Source organism: Suricata suricatta, chromosome 13, assembly GCF_006229205.1.
Source record: "Suricata suricatta isolate VVHF042 chromosome 13, meerkat_22Aug2017_6uvM2_HiC, whole genome shotgun sequence".
NCBI lineage: Eukaryota > Metazoa > Chordata > Mammalia > Carnivora > Herpestidae > Suricata > Suricata suricatta.
The window spans coordinates 35,673,949-35,691,837 of record NC_043712.1 but is presented as its reverse complement, the minus strand read 5'-3'; the positions used below and the strand labels follow the sequence as shown (position 1 = coordinate 35,691,837).

Below are 17,889 nucleotides of genomic sequence, written 5' to 3'. Positions count from 1 at the left end.
TGGGCCGTAGGGGGACGCGGTCTGTTTCCCAAACCTGACCTGGGCAAGCCGTTGCTGGCTCTCAGGGTCCCCTGGATGGCCAGCTGCCTTTTTTGCTTCCTCGATGAGGCTGCTGGCCTTATCCAGAACATCGCTGGCTGTGTCAAGCACAATGGCTTGCACCGCAGGATCTGATGTCAGGGCAGCTACACCCCTAGCAGCCTGGGCCAGTGACCGCAGCCCACCTGCCACTTCCCGAGCTGCAATACCTGGGGGGATGAAAAGGCAAAGGGGCTTTCACTGCCAGGCCTGGTTCCACTGGCTTCCTCCATCAGCTCCCTCAGTTGGCTCCTATTCCCCCGCTCCATTCCCAGCCCTGCCCACATACCTGCATAATTCTCATTGCCCTGGGCAACCTCTCCCAGCAGCTGGGCAATGGCGGAGCTCACGGCTTTGGTGCTGTTACCCAGGTCCTGGGCACATTTCTCCATCTAGGGATGAAAGGGGAGACACAGGTGCAGATGGAACCAGGAAAAGGGAACTCGAGAATCTTGTTGAGGTCAGCTGGCAGTTTAATGAAGCTCTGGGGTGCGGGTGGGAAAGAAAACCTGAAAGTTTAAGGTCATGATCTCGTGGTTTATGAGTTCGAGTCCCACACAGGGCTCGCTGCCGTCAAGCCTGTCAGCTCAGTGCCCGCTTCGGATCCTCTGTCCCCCTCTCTCTGCCCCTATCCTGCTTGCCCTCTCCCAAAAAGAATGAGGTCTTAGAGGCACCTGGGTGGCTCAGTCAGTTAAGCATCTGACTTTGGCTTAGATCACGATCTCGTGGTTCATGAATCTGAGTTCTGCATCGGACTCTGTGCTGATGGCTCAGAGCCTGAAGCCTGCTTTAGACTCTGTGTCTCCCCCTCTCTCTGCCCCTCACCTGCTTGCACTCTTGCTCTCCAAAAAAAAACCAAACATTAAAAAAAAAAAAGAGGTCTTAAGAATACTTACAGTCTCCCCAGGTAAGGGTTTAAGCTTGCCATCTCGAGCTGCTGCCTTCACTTCCTGCAGATCTCTCTCTAGATTCTGGACCACACTCAGAGCAGAATCCATCTCCAAAGGCCCACATGCTTCTTGAGCCTACAACAGTAAGGGCGTTTGTGTACAAGAGGTACTGCTGTGCCCACTCATGCCCCTGTTATACAATGATCCCAGTTTTCAGTTATTCTGCAGACTCCTCATCGTCCCAGAACGCCACCCTCATTTTCCAAAGACAGCTAGCTCCCTTACCTTCTGGGCAGCGGTCCGAAGTTCAGCCAATGCAGTGCCGAGGTTTTTAGCACACTGACTCAGCTGCATGGCTGAAGCTTGGTCCTGGATTGTTGGCACTGAGGCCTTTGCAGCGGCCACCATCTTGCCACCTGGCTGTTGAGGAACAGGTGGGTAGATGAAAGTACCATCTACCATCTACTTGGGTACAGGGACTGATGATGATTTGACCGCTGTGAGTGCTGCAACTCAGTCTGGGAAGGGGGCTACTGGCAGAGCTTCAAACTATGGGCAATCTAGGGGACTTAGAAGGGTGGGAAGGGTCTCGCCTGAGAGGTGGGGAGAGGGTGCCTTGCCTGCAGGAAGCTCTGGCTTGCAGCAATGAGGGCCAGCTGAGCACTGGGACTGTCGGGCTGAGCTTGGCTCCCTCGGACACCCTGTACCAGCAGTGGAATCTGTTCTGCCACAGCCTGTGGGTGAAAATGTCATGAGAACCACCTCCCCACGCTGGGGGAAAGTAACACTCCTCCCACATCTCCTCCCACCAAGTCTCACCTTGCAACTTTGCACCAGCAGGGGCTGGGGGCCAGCAGAGGCCTTGGCGGGGGAGGCTGCATGTTGGGCCGCTGCGATGGTCTGGGTAGCTGAAGCTGCAGCCTGTTTGGCTGCATGCTGTGAGGACAGGGTAGTTAGGAGAAGCCCCAGGTACGGCCCTACCCAGTCCCTGGCCCACCACGGCCACAGTATCCCACAAGGAAAACAGTGACGGAATCTCTCTCTGCACGTTCCTCCCGGTTCCACTCCTCCCACAGCACCCACACTCTAGGTCCCAGGTTATTTCCCAGCCTCACCTCCAGGCGCTGCACCAGCTTCTTCTTGATGGCATTCTGCGCAGCCGCGTTGGTGGCCATGCGCAGGCCCTCAGCCGCCTCCCGCAGCCGCTGCTGCTGCTCCTCACTGTCGGGGTGTGCGGCTGCTCCCTGAGACAAATAGAGAGACTGTCCTCACCCAGCATCCCAGTGCAGCCCCCAATAAGCTCTTCTCTGACCCCTCCAGCCTCCAGTGTTTTCCTAGAGTCCCCACTGAAAGGTCATCACAGCTGAGATGAGCTGCCTCAGGCAGGCAAAGGGGAAGCATCAGGGGGGCCCTGGATTCCCTTTGGGCCCTTTTTAGGTGGAACTGTTTCTTCTTTTCCTCTTGGGGAAAGTACCATGTTTCTTTCCCTACTCCCCCCAAAATGCCACTGGCAAATGGGTGTGCTTGAGGCTCTTTGGGACAAGGAGGACACAGGTTAGAACAGGGATTTCAAAAACCAAAGCAGGGGATCTGGTTACTCCCGCAAACTGGAGAGCTCCAGAGCCCAGGGAGGGCAAGAACCTCCGGCTGCTTCCTGACGGTCTTCTGCACCCTGTGTCCCACTGCCTTGTCTGTCTCTGTACTGCTGGCAGTGGACCCCCAGGACTGAGTGCTTATGTGCACTCAGAAGAAGCAGAGGGATCCAGGAAGCAGGCAGGTGGTGGCAGCAAAGTAGGGAAAAGTAAGGACAGCAGACCTTGGACTCAGAGGAAGAAAAGGGGCACGTCCATCAGCAAGTACTCTGGCAGTCACAGCGGCTGGAAGCCTAGGCCGCCATTCACCTGAAGCCGAGGGTACCTTTACTTCCTGAGTGCTCTTATATTTGTTATTTCCCTGCTTTTCCTGGGTCCCACCCATCAGGAAAGGGTGACCATCTGGACCCTTCTACTTCCCTTCAGGTCTCAGTCTGGGTGTTGGCACAGAGGGCTCGTACCTTGGCAGCCTCCACCATCTTGGCTGTGGCATCGGCCAGGATCTTAGCAGCGCTTAATAGCTTGCGAGAATTCTCCAGATCACTCTCCCCCTCGGCATCAGCCTTGATGGCATTGACCAGGTCAGAGGTGGCTTGGGCTAGGATGCGAGCCTGTCTCACCATCTCACCTGAGAGGACAGGGCACCATCAGGAAAGGAGACCAGAGACACTGCGAGGGTGCCAGGGGTGGGGGAAAGGGGTGCGGGCAAGGTAGATAGGGCTCTTGGGGAGGCAGTTAAAGAGACACAAAGGTTCTCGAAGTGATTCCCCTGGAGTTATTGTACTTTGGGTTTAGGATCTTGGAGAGGGCCAGATTTCCTGGTGGTCTTTCATGGGAGAGAAGACAGGCTCTCATGGGTGTTCTCAGTAAATAGCCTTGCACTCTTTGTGGGGGTGGGCGGGTAGGGTGGAGTGGGGAAGGCTATCTCTTAATGCCACCTTCCAACTTCCAGCTATGTTTGTGTTTTGTATATTCACCAAACATGCCAAAGAAGGCAGAATGGGAATCACATTCCTGCTTTACAGATGAGAACCCAGAAGTTTCAGAGGGATTAAATACATAGTCTACTCTGCTGAGTCCTTAATGGGGGCGCTGGCAGGTCTGCAAGGGAACGGCCAATGGTCTCAGGGAGCCTCAATGGGGTTGGCTGTCTTCCCAGGAGTGGTGTCCTTACCAGCGTCACCCATGGAACTGAAGATGTTCTCGGTGACAGTGAGGATGGTGTCAGTGGCCTGGTCATAACGGCCAGCAGGGCCAGCCCCTGTGGCGTGGGCCTTCACGTGCTGCAGCAGCTCATTCAGGGCCTGGGTGACAGCTGTGGCCGCAGCTCCCACCCCCCGCAGCAGCTGCGCATCCTCTGTGGCTGCCTGGGAGGCGGACACGCAGCCCTCCACAGCTTTGGCCACCAGGCGTCCGGCCTCCACCAGCTGCTCTTGGCAGACAGGTGAGCTGATTGTAGGTGCCACCACCTGCGGGCAAAGTGAGTGTCAGAGATGAAGGCAATGGGAAGGAGTCGTGAGGAGCCCCACAGCCACCGGGATAGGTAAGAAGGAGGTGAAATGAGAGGCTCCTGTATGTGGCACCATCACCCCTCAGCACGGACGAACGAAACCTTTGTGGCTCACCTTGGTACAGGCCACCAGCTGGGAGGTGGACAAGGCACACTGTGTCGCTGCAGCAATGACCTGGGTCTGAAGCCCCGAGTCCTCTGTCCGCTGGGCCACACTCTTGGCCTTGAGGACCAATGCAGCTGCAGCACTTGCCACAGCCTTGGCTAGCTGCATTAGTACATCCTGTGAGAAAAGCGCTGTCAGCATGGCCTGGGATTGAGCTTGGGATCCACTGACCCTTCTCAGAGGCATGAGCGGTTTCATTATTCCCACTGTCTCCAATCACAGGATAGTGTATGCACCAGCAACCAGAATCTACCCCAAGCCCGTGCCTTGTGCGCCCAGTAGGACAGAACCCCCAACAAGGAATAAACCCACACCGAGAGAAACAGAGCCTACACCAGAGGGAGAAACGCATGAGGCGGATACACTCGGACTGCAATGGGGAGGGAGGGGTGGTGCTGTTATAATGGGGTGGAGAGAGGTACCTCTTGGGGTACCCCCCACCCCCAGCTTCTTTATTTCTTCTCAATCTGGGTTGGAAGCAGTCACCCTGGAGTACAAGACCCCATACAACCCTCCTGGATCCCATTTTCCCAAGCCCTGCCTATAACATGCCTCCCCATCTCCTATCATGTTCTGCCCACCCGCCAAGGAGGCTGGAGAGAGGTGCAAAGCGAGTGTATGCGGCTCAGAGAGAACAAAGCTGGGAAGGCCCAGGCCAGAGGCCATTACCGTGGGGGGCTCGGGGGGAGATGGAACTCCAGCCCCTCTGGGTGCACATATCTGCATGGGAAATCCAGGATGACAAGTCAGCTGAGGCAATTGGCATGGGGTGGGGAAGGGGGGGGCTAGAGGAAGTGTCCTCAGGGTGGTACAGAGGCAGCTTTGAGATGTCAAGTTGGGACAAGGGCTATATATGGGGGAGACGAGAAGAAGATGGCAACAAGAGTGACCTGGTAGATTCAGTTTGGATTCAGGGTTTCTGAATTCCCATGCCCTAAAAAGGGAACAGAAGTTCCCAGTGTCATTTCCTGCAACAAGATGTTCAGGTTGGCGCTGAGAAGTCACTTTGTAGTAACAGGACTAGGAGCTGGATTCAGGGTCAGAGGTTACTTCCAAGAAGCTTCCGTTCTAGGGGCTGGTAAGTCACTAACCTGGAAATGGGGGTCAGTATCGCTTTCCCCAATTTGCTGCAACAGCTCCCCACTGGCCTGGCCCACGTTCCCAGCTGCTTGCAGCAGGTTCTGACGGGGCTGTGGAGAGTGGACACCGGTCAGAAGCTGCCCAATCCCTGCCCACAGGTCCCACACTTCCATCCCGCAACCTGGACTGCCCCCTCCTCCGCTGGGGTCTCCTCCCCGGCACCAGCCGTGGCCCCTGACCTCAGCGCTGGCGGGCTGGGCACTGCGCAGCAGCTCTGACACGGCCCCCGCGAGGCCCTTGGCGGCCTGCAGCAGGGGCCGGCCACTGCCGCCTTCGTCCTCCAGCAGGGCGGCCAGCAGCTTCACACCGCGGGACATCTCCGTCAGGTTGGAGGAGATCGTGGTGACTGCACAGCCCACTGCCGTGTAGTCGGTCTCTGCAGGGTCTCCTGAGGGAGGAGGAGGAAGAGGAGCATGTGTGAGGTGAGTAGGCCAGACGACAGGCTGGAGAGGCGCAGTCATAGGCGTTAGTCACGAACGTGACACAGTCTCTTCCCCAAGGTGAGGGGCGGTTCCCCCCTACCCCAAGCCAGTCACACTTGCGCTTGCACGTGCTCCCCCTCCCCCACCCCCATCACGCACAGATAGAACTTGGCATCCAGCTTACCTGCTGTCAGGTTCACCACGGAGGCAGTACCGGCTGTGATGGCATCTACCTGGGAGTGGATCTCATGCTTTGATTCATCCATCTTGTTCTTACGCCAGGCCTTAGAGGCCTGAGAGAGAGAGAAGAGCAAAGCTCAGGATCTGCTCTGGTTTGGTTAACCCCGATCCTGTTCCTGCGACTCCCAGCCTCAGCACCGCTCGCCTCTGCTCTGTCCCATACTCACTGCATCCTGGCCCAGAGGGGGCAGAGTGTCAAAGTCATCCAGAGTGGCCTGGGCGGCTTGCACAGCCTGCATGCTGGAGTTAATGGTCCCAGTGAGTGCCTGCTGGGCTGATGTCTGTAAGACAAGGGGAGGAGACACAGAGTACTTAGAGGAAAGAGCAGGAGGGCTAGGACAGGACTACAAATAGGGAAAAGACTGCCTAATGCTGGCTGGGCCCAGCTGATGCAGGGGGGAAGGCCTAGTGCCATGGCAGCTGTAGCAGCACACTTACCAAAGGGGGCATGTGTCCTCGGTGCATCTGGCCGCTGGTGATCTGTTGCTGGGCAGGTGGCATGCTGCCCACTTGGAAATTCTCAGGACCAGACGCTCCGGAGCGCATGATGGCAGGCAGGGCCACGGAGCCGTGCTCCACTTTCCCCACCCGGTTATACTGCTGCTGAAGGACTGTCGACCTAGAGAGGAGACATTCGGGGAATGTGGTCTCACCCCCTCCCCACCCAGCTCTACTACCTTTGCGGGTCCTGTGGACTAGGGTGTGTGTGTGATACCTGTGACCAGTTAAGGAACTGTCCTAGGACTCCCCACCCTCAACAGTCGATGGGGTCAGGCCCTGCCTTCCCTGCCCCTGGGGGATGGGATCAGCCCAGCAACCTTCGTACTTTTTGGGGGACACGGAGTCCTCTAGCATAGTAGACTCCTCATCTCCTTCCAGCCCAAAGTGATCCTTGCTTTTTTTCTGTAGAAGGAAAAAGGAACAAGTATTAAAGAAGAGAGAGGCAGGGAAAAAGAAGCCTCTTCTTTCCCTACTCAGCCTTTTTCCAAAATGTGGGTCCCCACTTGTAAAGGAGCGGCTTGGGCAGACGGTGAGGGCCGAGAAGGCTGGGGCAGGCACCTTCTTAAGAATGATATCGATGTAGCCGGCGATGAGCTGTGCGATCTGCTCGCCTTCTGTTGTCTGTACTGAGTAGTAGCCATCTTGGTAGTCCCCGAAATCCTAGGGTGACAAGGTGGAGGCTCAGTGTAAGAGCCTGCATCTACCCAGGATGGAAAAGGATAGGATGGGAGCCCCAAGGCCGAGCAGGTGAGGGCGTCTACCCTGCCAACAGCCCTCAAGAGAGAAGCCTGCCCTTCTGCAATTTCCCATTTATTTTCCTCCCCGGAGGGCGACATTTTATTTCTGAGGAGCAGTCTCTGTGCTACATAGTTTCATAATGCATGCCTTCGCTTTTCTCTCACCCTGATAAGAAAGCTGGGAAGACACAAACATCGAATGACCATAATGGAAGGTTAGCACTAGTATCCACAACAGAAAAATAGCCTTTATTTTCTCCTCTCAGTAGGGCACTTCACTGAGGTGGTATCAGTTTCTAATCCCTGACACCAAAATATAAAGCCAGGGGAAAAACTATTGTAGAGTTGCTGCTAAAAGAGGGGAGGCTTATTTTTCTATCACCTTGTCTTCCCTCTCCCCAAGTCTCCTGTGAGCTCAGCTCGCTGGTTATAGTTTAGTTCTGTGGACTGTAGAGACTGTCTCATTGAGGCACAACTCACTCTCCAGGAAAGCTTCGCCTCCTCTCTGACCTCCAGGGTCCTGTAAAGTCCTCCTTTTTTCTGGAGTCACATCCAGTGCACTATTCCAAGCTGGGGGAGAGACCTCCCGGCTGCCCCCGTCTGGAAATTCCAAAGGCCTTTCCCTCCGGGGCATCCAGGCTCACCAGGGTGAAGCTCTTAGGAGAGGCAGCCCAGCGTTTGATGTTGGTGAGGCTCCATTCCTGGATCACCTCTTTGGTCTTCTCATCCACTCGCATCACACACTCCTTAGTGATGCCCAGAAGCCTGGGCACCAGCTTGTTCTTTCCTTTCATCTTTTCCTGCGAGGCAAGAGATTGTCGTTGGTATTACTGCCAGAGGTTGAACGAGAGGTGAATGAGCAGATCAGATCTAGACCACAAGGGGGTGCTGAGGAGGGCGGCAGAGCTGAACTGGGGGTCTGCGGATGGACCCAAGACAAGCTTCCCTTGGGAGAACGCAGGGTCGGGAGGGAAGTGGTAGCAGAGAGCTGACAACAGAGCAAATTTTCACAAGGCCAGAGCAAGGTAGAGAGAATGGGACTCATAGGGACGATGGAAAGTGTAACCAAGGGCAGAGCCTGACTTTGAGAGGAAAGAGTAAGAATGGAAATAAGGAGGACAGTGAGAAGGGGCTGTAATTCACCTTAACCAGAAAGAAGGAGACGCCATAGGTCTTGAGGGAACGGGCTAGCTTCACGTAGCGCACCTTGGCCTCGATCTCACTCATCTGCCCACAGTTCTTGTGTGCCTTAGGGTAGAAAATGGGGAAACGTTTAGCAAAACGTGGGAGGACAGTATCACAGATAAGGAGTTGCGATGTTGACTATGATGGGAGCGTACGTCGGGAGCACAGGAAAGGTTAGGGGGTGCAGGGTATGAGAAATGAGAGGGTGACGGGATGAGGGCTGACAAAGGATACGCAGAAGCGACAATTCAAGGAATATAGTTGAAGAATTTGCAGACATTCTGGAGGCGTGAACAGACAGGAAGCAGAGGTCAACTGAAGCCTTCTGCAGCTGAATATTCAAGTGGTGGGGATAACAGTTTACTTTTGCACAAAGATATACTTTTTATTGTAATTTCAGGCATACTATCTCGTTTGATTCTCCTATCAATCCTACCCGGGGCAGGTACCGTCATCCCATGTTAGAGGCAAAGGAAAAAACAACCAAGAATATTGAACTGAGTTCCACAGCAAGTGCAGTGATGGAGCGAGATGGAAAGCCCGGGTCTTCCGCTTTCTTGGCACAGGACAGGTGGGAGAACAGCTTGGCGGGTGGAGGCGGGGTGGGAGAGACAAGGAAGGGGCCAGGGGTCCATTCGGTCAGTAGGATTAAGCAGCAAAGCTCCCAGGGCATCCCAAACACTTTCCCCTGCCCCCATTCACCTGGAAGATCTTACGCTCTCCCTTCTGCTTCACATACTCCTTGGGCAGGAAGTCCTTCAGGCTACACCAGAAAAGGGAGGGTCAGCATGTAGTGGACAGCATCGGGGGTATGTGGGCCATGGACTGTGGGCCTAGGGGTGTGAGGAAATGTCTAGGACAGTGTTATCTTTGGGAAGAAGGAAGGCTCGAGGGAATAGAGTCTGGATTGTCCATGAAATCAAGATGGCTTATCATTAGCTCGGGAGTGCAGCCTGGGTCTCTCCCTACAGGGAAAGGCACAAGGGAACCTGAGTTGCAAGCCCAGATCCCGAGGGAAAGAGGGTCTAGAGCACTACTGCAGGGAACCAAGAGCAGAAGGCGCTCGGGAGAAGGATGACCATGCATGTAGGAAGTTAAGCAAGCGGTGCTGAACTCTGTTTGCTCTGAGAACTCTCATTGGATGAGGCCTGTGAAGCTTTCTACGTCTAAAGTTCCCTATGAGGAAAAATGTACTGTTTCCTACTGGCTACTACAGTAAAATTCTTCAGAGAATCTCAAAAAGCTACATGCTTGCCTGAGAAGTATGGGGCAGAGGCAAAGATTCTAGGCTACCTTCACATTCCACAGGGGGCCAATGAGGAAACAAATGGCTGATGGCAGCGAAACAGGTGCCCGTGTGGGTCAAACCCTGGTACTTCAGAAGAGGAAACAGAGAGAGAGGCCTGGGATGGGGGCAGGGCTGTTGGGGTCACAATGGCAGGGCGTCCTGGGTCCTGACAGGGTGTGGAATGTGTGTCACTCACTCGAGGAAGCCAGCCTTGTGCTTCTGCTCATTGTGGGGCCCAAACTGGATCTGGCATTGGAAGCCAGCAAACTCACAGGCCTTGTCGAAGGAAACAGGGTGGGAGCCATTGAGGATGTCATCTCGTGCCTGGAGAACACAAGAAAAGGAGGTGAATGTTGTGTGTGGGTGCGGGGATACCCCTTGCTGTGCTTCTGCCCCGCCCCCCATCCCAGGCGAATCCTCTCCACACCTGCACATAAAGAAGGTTCAGCTGCACGGGGTCCCGGGAGTCCACATTCTGGTCTGAGTAGAAGAACTTCCTCCGCAGCAGAAGCGTCTCGTGCTCCTCCACTCCCTGTTCCCTCAGGGTGCGGCCGTGGTCCAGCCAGTTCACTGCGACACAGAGAGTCCCCTCAGTGCCAAGCCCCCAGGGTGCCTGTGCTGCCTTGTCTCTGGCTTTCTGTCTGTCTGTTCTTCGTCTCCTACCTTCTCTCATGGATAGGTTCCATCAGTGTAGAACTTTATTACTGATGCATCCTGTGTCTTAAAACAGTGTCTTACAGAAGCAGGCATTCGGTAACTAACGAATGAACAGCTGCCCCCTGTCCCCCTGCCCACTTTCCAGTGCCCTCTTTGTTCAATTTCTGCTTACACTCATCATCTGTGTGCAACTTCTGCTTTAGTTTCTCCATCTTCTTTTCATCTCGCAGCAGTGTCTTGTCTTTTCGTAAGGTCCCTGTTACCTCCTCCTTTTTCTCTTCCATCAGCTCTCGAACCAGTGAGTATTCATCATGGTTGGTGATGCCTAGAGGAGGGCAAGGGGTTGGTAGCATTCCAGGCAGTGCACCTGTTTTCTGGTGGAGGGGAGCCTCCGTCCCCGAGCCCTCAGCCCCACGGGGACGCCTTACCGATGCGGGCACAGATGGTCATGAGCATGTCAGTGACGGTCTTAGAGTCATCCACCATGATAGTCTTCACAGTTCCATCGAGCATACGGATTTTCAGGGGTCTCTGCTTCTTCCTGTATTCCATGGTGTCCTGTTGGGGCGGGAATAGGATGTAGGAGCCTACTTTAAGCTAGAGGTATTACTTCCTTTTTCCATGGCCAGAGGGGAGGAAAGTAGATTACGAAAGGTAAGACTACGGTGGCTCACTCAAAGTCATGATATTTTGACTGCCTGTGATAGACAGTGGGAGACGGTCAGAGGCAATGGATGTGGGTGCTAAAACAGGAGGTGGATTGGAGGAAGTTGATGGAGAGGGTATTGATGGTCCTTGATGAAGTGATACTTACCCCATTTCGGAGCATATAGTAATCCAAAGCTTTCCCAGCCTCCAGCCATATGCCTTTTTTGGGGTCGTCATCTGACAGAAACAGCCCAAAGTCGCTGGCTAAAAAAGAGAATGGGTCACCTCAGACCTCCGAGGTTTCCTGTTTCCCCAGGGACTGTGGGCCTAAACGGGAGAGAGGGAACCATGGAGCATAGGCCTGAGGGGTGAGTAGGCTTGAGGGACAATGGGGTCATCCCTTAAAACCAAGAGCCTGGGAACAAGAAGGGACTGAAGACTCCCACCCCAGCCACCGGGGTAACTCAGACTCACGAGGGCCAGCCAGGGCCTCTGGGATACGCTCACGAATGATGCGACAGGCATCGTATACCATGGTAGACGGCTCAAACTGCATCGTCTTCACCACATTCCCGATGCTGATCTTCAGTGAGAGTGCAACCATGGTGGCGGCTTCTCCTCTCCAGCCTGGCTACACCTGGCCCGTGGTGTCGGGGCATTAGAACACACACACCCTCATTAGAGGAGAGGAGGTCCCTCAGATGGAGCCCCAGGGAGGCGTGTTTTTGAAAGGGACTTACCAAAGCAGAGAGCAATGTGGTTGTTTCTGTTTCATTTCAGAATTTTAAAGCGTGAAAGATTATTTATACCAAAAGAACCAACCCTAACCATCTAAGATAAGGGAAGGAGAGTTGGTCTGCAAGGTACAACAGCAGGTCTGAAATGCAGTGTTCCCTGAGGACACCGCCCTGTCCCTATCACTAGAATCCGTGTCTCCCTTCTTTCTACCAAGTGTCTCTCTCTCTTGTCCCTTATTCCTACTCCTCTCCCAGCCCTGCCTCTACCTTGTTTTCATCTTTTCTTGGTTCAGTCTTTTTTCTCTCTGTCTCCCACTAGGTCTTGCTTTTTCCTGTCTGGGATTTTCAGAGCTGCCATGTGACCTCCCCTCTGACGGCTTCAGCCTCCTCTGCAAAGTGAGGATGTTTTATGGGAGAATTCGCAAGAGCTCCTGAAGCCTGCAAACACTGACTCGAGCTAGCCCGGCTGGGAGACCAAACACTGGCGGTTCAAGCTATCCAGGCCTCCTATGTCCTGGTTTTCCTTTAACCTCACACAGGAGCCGGGCCCCGTGGTGGGCTTCCCTGGTAGTCAAGATAGAATTATGATTCTCTAATCCCGAGGGATCTCAGAAATCACCTAGTCAGCTCCCTAGTGTTGCAGAATGAAGAGCAGACAACAGCGGGGCAGGTGGGGTAGTTTCAAGGCAGGCCTGACAAAGAGGCCAGTCCCTCTGACTCAGTCCTTGCTCCAAGTCACTAAGTTAAGACCCAGTCCTCACTACAACTCCTCTCATGCCCTCTTCAGTTAAGTGTTCCTCACACTCTGCCCTCCATCTCACTGCCTCCCCTGATGGTATTTTTAGTACAGCTGGTGATATCAGTCCCTTGCTGACCCCCCCCCCACCCTCCCCGCTCCCCTGGTACCACCTCTCAGCAGGCTGGAGGAACCCCTGCAGGTGGCACCCAGAGCACAAGAGGACTGGTCTGCCTGGCAGCCGATGATGTGACCCAGTTTGGTACGGGGATTGGTTGCTCTCAACTAAGAATGGGCAAATCCGCTGCCGATCCCCACCCCCCACCCCCTTCCCCCCACCCCCGGGCAAACTGCTGGCCCAAGGTGGGGAAAAGCAGGGCCGGGGGGGAAGGTTGGAAACAGAGGTGGGGGTGCTGGGATACAGAAGCCAGTTGAGAACCAGGAAAAGTTGGGAAGGGAGAGGTATTTGGAGAGCAAAGAGGTTGGGAAGGATGAGGTAAAGGGGGCTGAAAATCTAGGTAGAAACAGGAGAGGGGCAGATGTGGGAAAGGTATGGATCAGGGGATCTGATAGACCACTGCTGACCTTATAAACAGTCCAGAGTCTCACCAGAGAAACCACAGCTTGCCCTGTCATTATTTCCAAACAAGACTAGACCATTCCAGTCTCCTCAGTTCCAGCTCTCTGCCCACCTCCCCATTCCTCAGCCACCTCTCCCAGTAGCTTGACAGACCTGGCTGTGGGGCTGCTGGAGGGTCAGTGAAGTAGAGCAGTCAGAGGAGCTGAGGGCAGGACTGAAAGGACCCTCTACCCCAAGCTGAAACTGCATGTCTCCCCCATTTCCTCCGGACACATGGACACCCCCTTCTTCTTCACGGGAACCTCTGGTGAGACCCCGATAAGGGAGATGAGTCATGCCTACACTTATTCCCAGGCTGGTACTGAGTGGACACCCACACAGCTACCAGAGGGTGAGGGAGGAAAGGAAAATAAGGGGTGAACCATGGGGGCGGGGGTGATGAGGGCCCAGAACAAGGCCTTGGAAGTATGGGGAGAAGCTCTCCAGTTCCTGCTCTGGCCTGAGAACTTTGACCCCCTTTCCATCATGTTTTATGGAACAGCAACAATGCCCCCCCATGCCCCCCTCCCAGGGAACTCCTCCTCCCTCAAGACATTCCTGAGATGCATTCCAGAGGAGTTGGGCAATTGAGGGGGGGGAAATGGAGGACAAGAGGTCAAATCCCAGCAAGGAATGGAATGTCAATGTACGGGGGGGGGGGGGTAAAGAAAAATTTGGGGTACCCAGAGAATATAGTCAGAGCAGATACCCACAAGGGGAGCTACAGAAAGACAGGGAGCTACAGAGAGGGACAAGGGAGAGAGACAGCTGAAGACAAAGTCAGAACGTATGAGGGTTGGGGGAGTAGCACTCACTCTGTTACCAAATTTGGCCTCTGAGTCCGCAACCGCGGTGGAGCGGGTGGGGGTTGTGGGTGAGACTGACATATCCGGCCTCAGGCTGCTGGAGGCTCATTTAGGGCTGGACTGGGCAGCTGAAGGGCTAGACCTGATCTCCCTCAACATAGCCCCTCACCGCCTACACCCTATCCATGCATGTTTGTTCTCCCTAACTGTACCCCAGCCTATGCACAGAGCTCTTTCCCACAAAGCTACTGGCACTGTCTCCACACACGTTATCTCAAACACACAGTCCCTACACAGACCCTATCACAACCACATTATCTTCCTGTAAAGACCCCATCCCACGCACATGGCTTCCCCACAAACACACCTCTATTAGTAAGCCAACAACTTGCCCCAACTTCTCTCCTCCGTTACATACATTGTCCATCCATTCATCCAACAAACATTTCTGAGGGTCTGCTGTGGAAAAGGCCCTGGGGCTAAACTTTCAGTGACTAGGAAGCAAGGAGAGTAAGCCCTAGCCTTCGCTTGCAGGGGGCTCCCAGTTAGTTGAGTGGATAAGCTAAATATAGAATTATAATACAAGGCAGGATGTGGAAAGAGTCAAGAGGTGCGCGCTCAGGGACAGATCCCTTTAGGTCAGAGAAAAGGGACCAAAAAATCTCCGTGAAAAGTGTCATCTGAAGTTAGGGCTTTATTAAAGGTCATAAAAAATCATAACGATCTATCTTTTCTTGATCATTATATCAATTTCCTTGTATACATAGTTTCATTTAATCCTTAAAACAATCTGGCAAGGTAGGTATCATTATCTCCATTCTTATAGATTGGGAAACTGAGGTGCAAAGGTGTTAAATATTCGCTCAAGGAACTCCTCCAAAGTCACACAGCTAATTAAGTTGTGAGGCCAGGATCTGAACCCACATCTTCTGGCTCCAAAGCCCCAGCTCGCCATGCCAGCCGGAGGTGAGTCAGGGCTAGCACTCCAGGCAGAGCGAACAGCATAAGCAAAGATGGAGAAGCAGGAAGTCGAGCATTCAGGGAAGTGAGGAGGCAGGCTGGCTGAAGCACGGGGTACCTGCAAGGGAGCAGCAATGGGGAAGTCACAGGGTGGAAACGGAAGGGGAGGACTAGAGAGGAAGGAGTATTTTACCTACTGGAGGGCAGCAGGAGGTCAAAGGAGGCTTTGATCAGGGAAAGGACAGAACCAGAGCTGGCAGTTACATTGGAGATTGGTCAGAAAGACACTGCATTTGCATAAGTGAGAGGTGTTGACAGTAGTTAGAATGGTGGAGAGAAGTATGTTGGTCATTTGTAGTTTTAAGAGGACCGGAAGACAGTCTGTCCTGTCAACCTTCAGGGACAGAGCCCAAAGTCAGACTGGAGTCCCACAGCTTCTGTCCTCAGTAGCCACTCAGCGACCTAGGTGGCTTGGGTTTAGGTAAGGAATTTGGAAGGGGAGAAGGAAAGCGCTGGTGGATCTAGGTACTGAAGATGAGGCTCTGGGGCACAGGGAATGGGGATGTGGTTAGCACCAGGTAGGGACAGAAGGGATGAGGTTAGTGACTGTACTGGACTAGAAACGGGGAATACAAGGTGTAGAGAAAGGCTGGAGAAGATGGTGGTAGGAAAAATACATAGATGATCAGTCACTGGATCAGGCTAGGGGAAGGCGAAAAATAATTACACGTCAGAGAATTAAAGAATGAGGTCAGAGGCCAGAACAAGCTGCAGGAGGCTGAGAAGAGATGGGGCTGTGGTCAGTGGCTAAATAAGGCTGGGACAGGGGGAGAGCGAAGGAACACTGGCAGTGTCTAAGCAAAGCTGGAGTTCGTGGGGGGGCGGGGTGGGCATAGGGCACAGCCGGTGGCTGGGTCATGCTGGGTAGGGGATAGTGCTGTGGTCAGTGGCAGGGTCAGCTGGGAGTGAAATGGAGGTGTGGTCAGTGGCCTGGCTGGGCGTGGGATAAGCAAGACCCAGTTTCCTCTTTGGGTCTCATTTCCTCTTTTCTGTTTGGGGAGTGGGGGAAGGGGATCTATAACTGGATCAAGAAATTAAGGAGGCTTAGAACCAGGGGTTGGCATATAGGAGGGCCCGGAAGTACTTGATAGTTATGTTGGGCTGAGGGTGGGGTATTAGGCAGATGACCAGGAGGTATGCAGGTGGGTAAATGGGGTGAAAATAAGGAAGAGAGTTTTAAGAGGATGGAAAAGCTCAGATTTGGGAAAGGGCAAAATATGGTAGGATGTGAAGATTCAGGGGTGGGAAGGGAAGCAGAACGGCAGCTGGGAACTGGTGGTAAGATGAACAACATGGTAAAGTTTCCGGTGAAGGGAGAATTCTGTAGGCAGGATTGTGTTTGCAGAAAAGCGGTATGCAGGGAGGGTGTGAAGTGCAGGGCCAGGGAGGCAAGCTGGAGAGAGGACTTAATAACGATCGAATGAGGGATCTGGGAGGCAGGGGGGCTGAACTGGCAGAGGATCCAGTCGTCTCTTTCTCCCAGGGCAGCAGTGTTTGCTTGGTGGTCTGCCCCTTAATCATAGCTCCTTCTCCCTAAGTAGTCCTCCTCTTATGACTAGGCCTTGTACATCTCCTGGGTCCCAGCCCCTTTCCCAACTCCTACCTTGTAAACAACATAGTCCAGGAACCCCTGGCCCTCAACTGTGGTGACCACATCAAGAGCCTTGGGTTTAGAGAGCAGACTAAAGAAGCTAGAATCCCAGATGTCTGCAATTCTATCTCAAGGCCAGGACCCTAACCAGAAATTAGTTTGTCATGTCTCTGGGCTAAAGGACCTCTGCAACTATGCAGGAATGAGACTTCCCTGCAAAACAGGAGCACCTATGTGCTGCCACTCTCTTAAATTTTATCTATCTGAGGTCAACTACCCTGACTAAACTAAAACTAACACTAATTCCTAACGCTAACCCTGACTTTAATTTGTTTCCTGTTTCCCAATACTAGCTTTGACATTCATCCTTTTCCTAGCAGACACCCATATCCAATCATTGATCCCTAATATCGATCTAATTTTTACTTACCTCTAGCACCAAATTCCCTGACTTTAACCCTAACTGTTGATTCCTAACTCTAAAACTCTTTGTCACTGGATTCCTGGCCCATCCCTTCGCTATTTACCCCCTAGTACTGTACTAATGTTCTCGAACGTCTAAAACTAGACTTCTAACTTAATTCCTGTGCTGACCCTTAACCCTGAACTCTAACTTTGACTTAATGTTGGCTAGAAAACAAAAATAATCACCTAATCCAAACTTTACCTACAAAAAACGGACCTGACTCACGCTAGTAACTCTAAATTTTAACTCCAGCTTTAGATCTAAGCTAACCTTGATTCCTAAACCCAACTCTTCCTAATCCCAAACTCACCCGAAGCTCCCTCCCTACCCACACACCCGCTATCAGCTAACCTCAAAGCCGATCCCTACCCTGCGCCTCACTGCTACCCCACTCGTCACCCTCCCCAAAACTTATCCTAGAGGACTGATCCGAGGAAGGGCCTGGCACCCTTAAAACGGCCTACTTAACTCCGATCCCAAGGCGCGATACACTGGACTATGACCACTCCAACGGTACCCGAACGAAACAGAAGACGCAAGAATCAGGGGCCCCGCCCGCCCGCTCGCTTCCCGGGCCTGGTCTCGCGGCCCCACCCCGAGGCTCGGGCTCGGCCCGGTCTGGCCTACCTGCGCTGCCCGGCTTGTGCCCCGCCCGCCGGCCCGCTAACCCGCTCGTTCTCCGGGTGGCAATCGGGCTTCGGCCTCGCCCTCCCTTCGACACTCTGGCGGCCACTTCCGTCCCCGGAACGTCCCCCACCCGCGGGCGGCGCCCTGGGCCCGCGCTCTATGGTTGCGGGGACTGCAGGAAGCTGCTCTGGCCCCAGCTCTCGATGCTCGGGAGCCTGCGAAGACAGACAGCC

The 17,889-nt window shown here is 53.8% G+C and overlaps 1 protein-coding gene across 1 annotated transcript in view; it reads right to left on the bottom strand.

The window, feature by feature from the left end:
• The window catches only part of TLN1 (talin 1), a 31,225-nt gene extending 13,339 nt beyond the window's left edge, over positions 1–17,886 (bottom strand). The window contains exons 1-27 of the mRNA XM_029920975.1: positions 17,657–17,886; positions 11,529–11,691; positions 11,221–11,318; positions 10,835–10,964; positions 10,579–10,731; positions 10,177–10,319; positions 9,946–10,073; positions 9,164–9,224; positions 8,420–8,524; positions 7,921–8,076; positions 7,098–7,199; positions 6,865–6,941; positions 6,477–6,657; positions 6,206–6,319; positions 5,983–6,091; positions 5,556–5,764; positions 5,328–5,426; positions 4,186–4,353; positions 3,735–4,029; positions 3,022–3,188; positions 2,084–2,212; positions 1,788–1,904; positions 1,589–1,702; positions 1,254–1,388; positions 975–1,103; positions 368–470; positions 40–248 (exon numbers count right to left, since the gene is read on the bottom strand). Of these exons, the coding sequence (XP_029776835.1) occupies positions 40–248; positions 368–470; positions 975–1,103; positions 1,254–1,388; positions 1,589–1,702; positions 1,788–1,904; positions 2,084–2,212; positions 3,022–3,188; positions 3,735–4,029; positions 4,186–4,353; positions 5,328–5,426; positions 5,556–5,764; positions 5,983–6,091; positions 6,206–6,319; positions 6,477–6,657; positions 6,865–6,941; positions 7,098–7,199; positions 7,921–8,076; positions 8,420–8,524; positions 9,164–9,224; positions 9,946–10,073; positions 10,177–10,319; positions 10,579–10,731; positions 10,835–10,964; positions 11,221–11,318; positions 11,529–11,658 (3,561 nt within the window). The 5' untranslated portion in view covers positions 11,659–11,691; positions 17,657–17,886. The remainder of the gene's footprint in view (positions 1–39; positions 249–367; positions 471–974; positions 1,104–1,253; positions 1,389–1,588; positions 1,703–1,787; positions 1,905–2,083; positions 2,213–3,021; positions 3,189–3,734; positions 4,030–4,185; positions 4,354–5,327; positions 5,427–5,555; positions 5,765–5,982; positions 6,092–6,205; positions 6,320–6,476; positions 6,658–6,864; positions 6,942–7,097; positions 7,200–7,920; positions 8,077–8,419; positions 8,525–9,163; positions 9,225–9,945; positions 10,074–10,176; positions 10,320–10,578; positions 10,732–10,834; positions 10,965–11,220; positions 11,319–11,528; positions 11,692–17,656) is intronic.
• Positions 17,887–17,889: the final 3 nt, after the last annotated feature.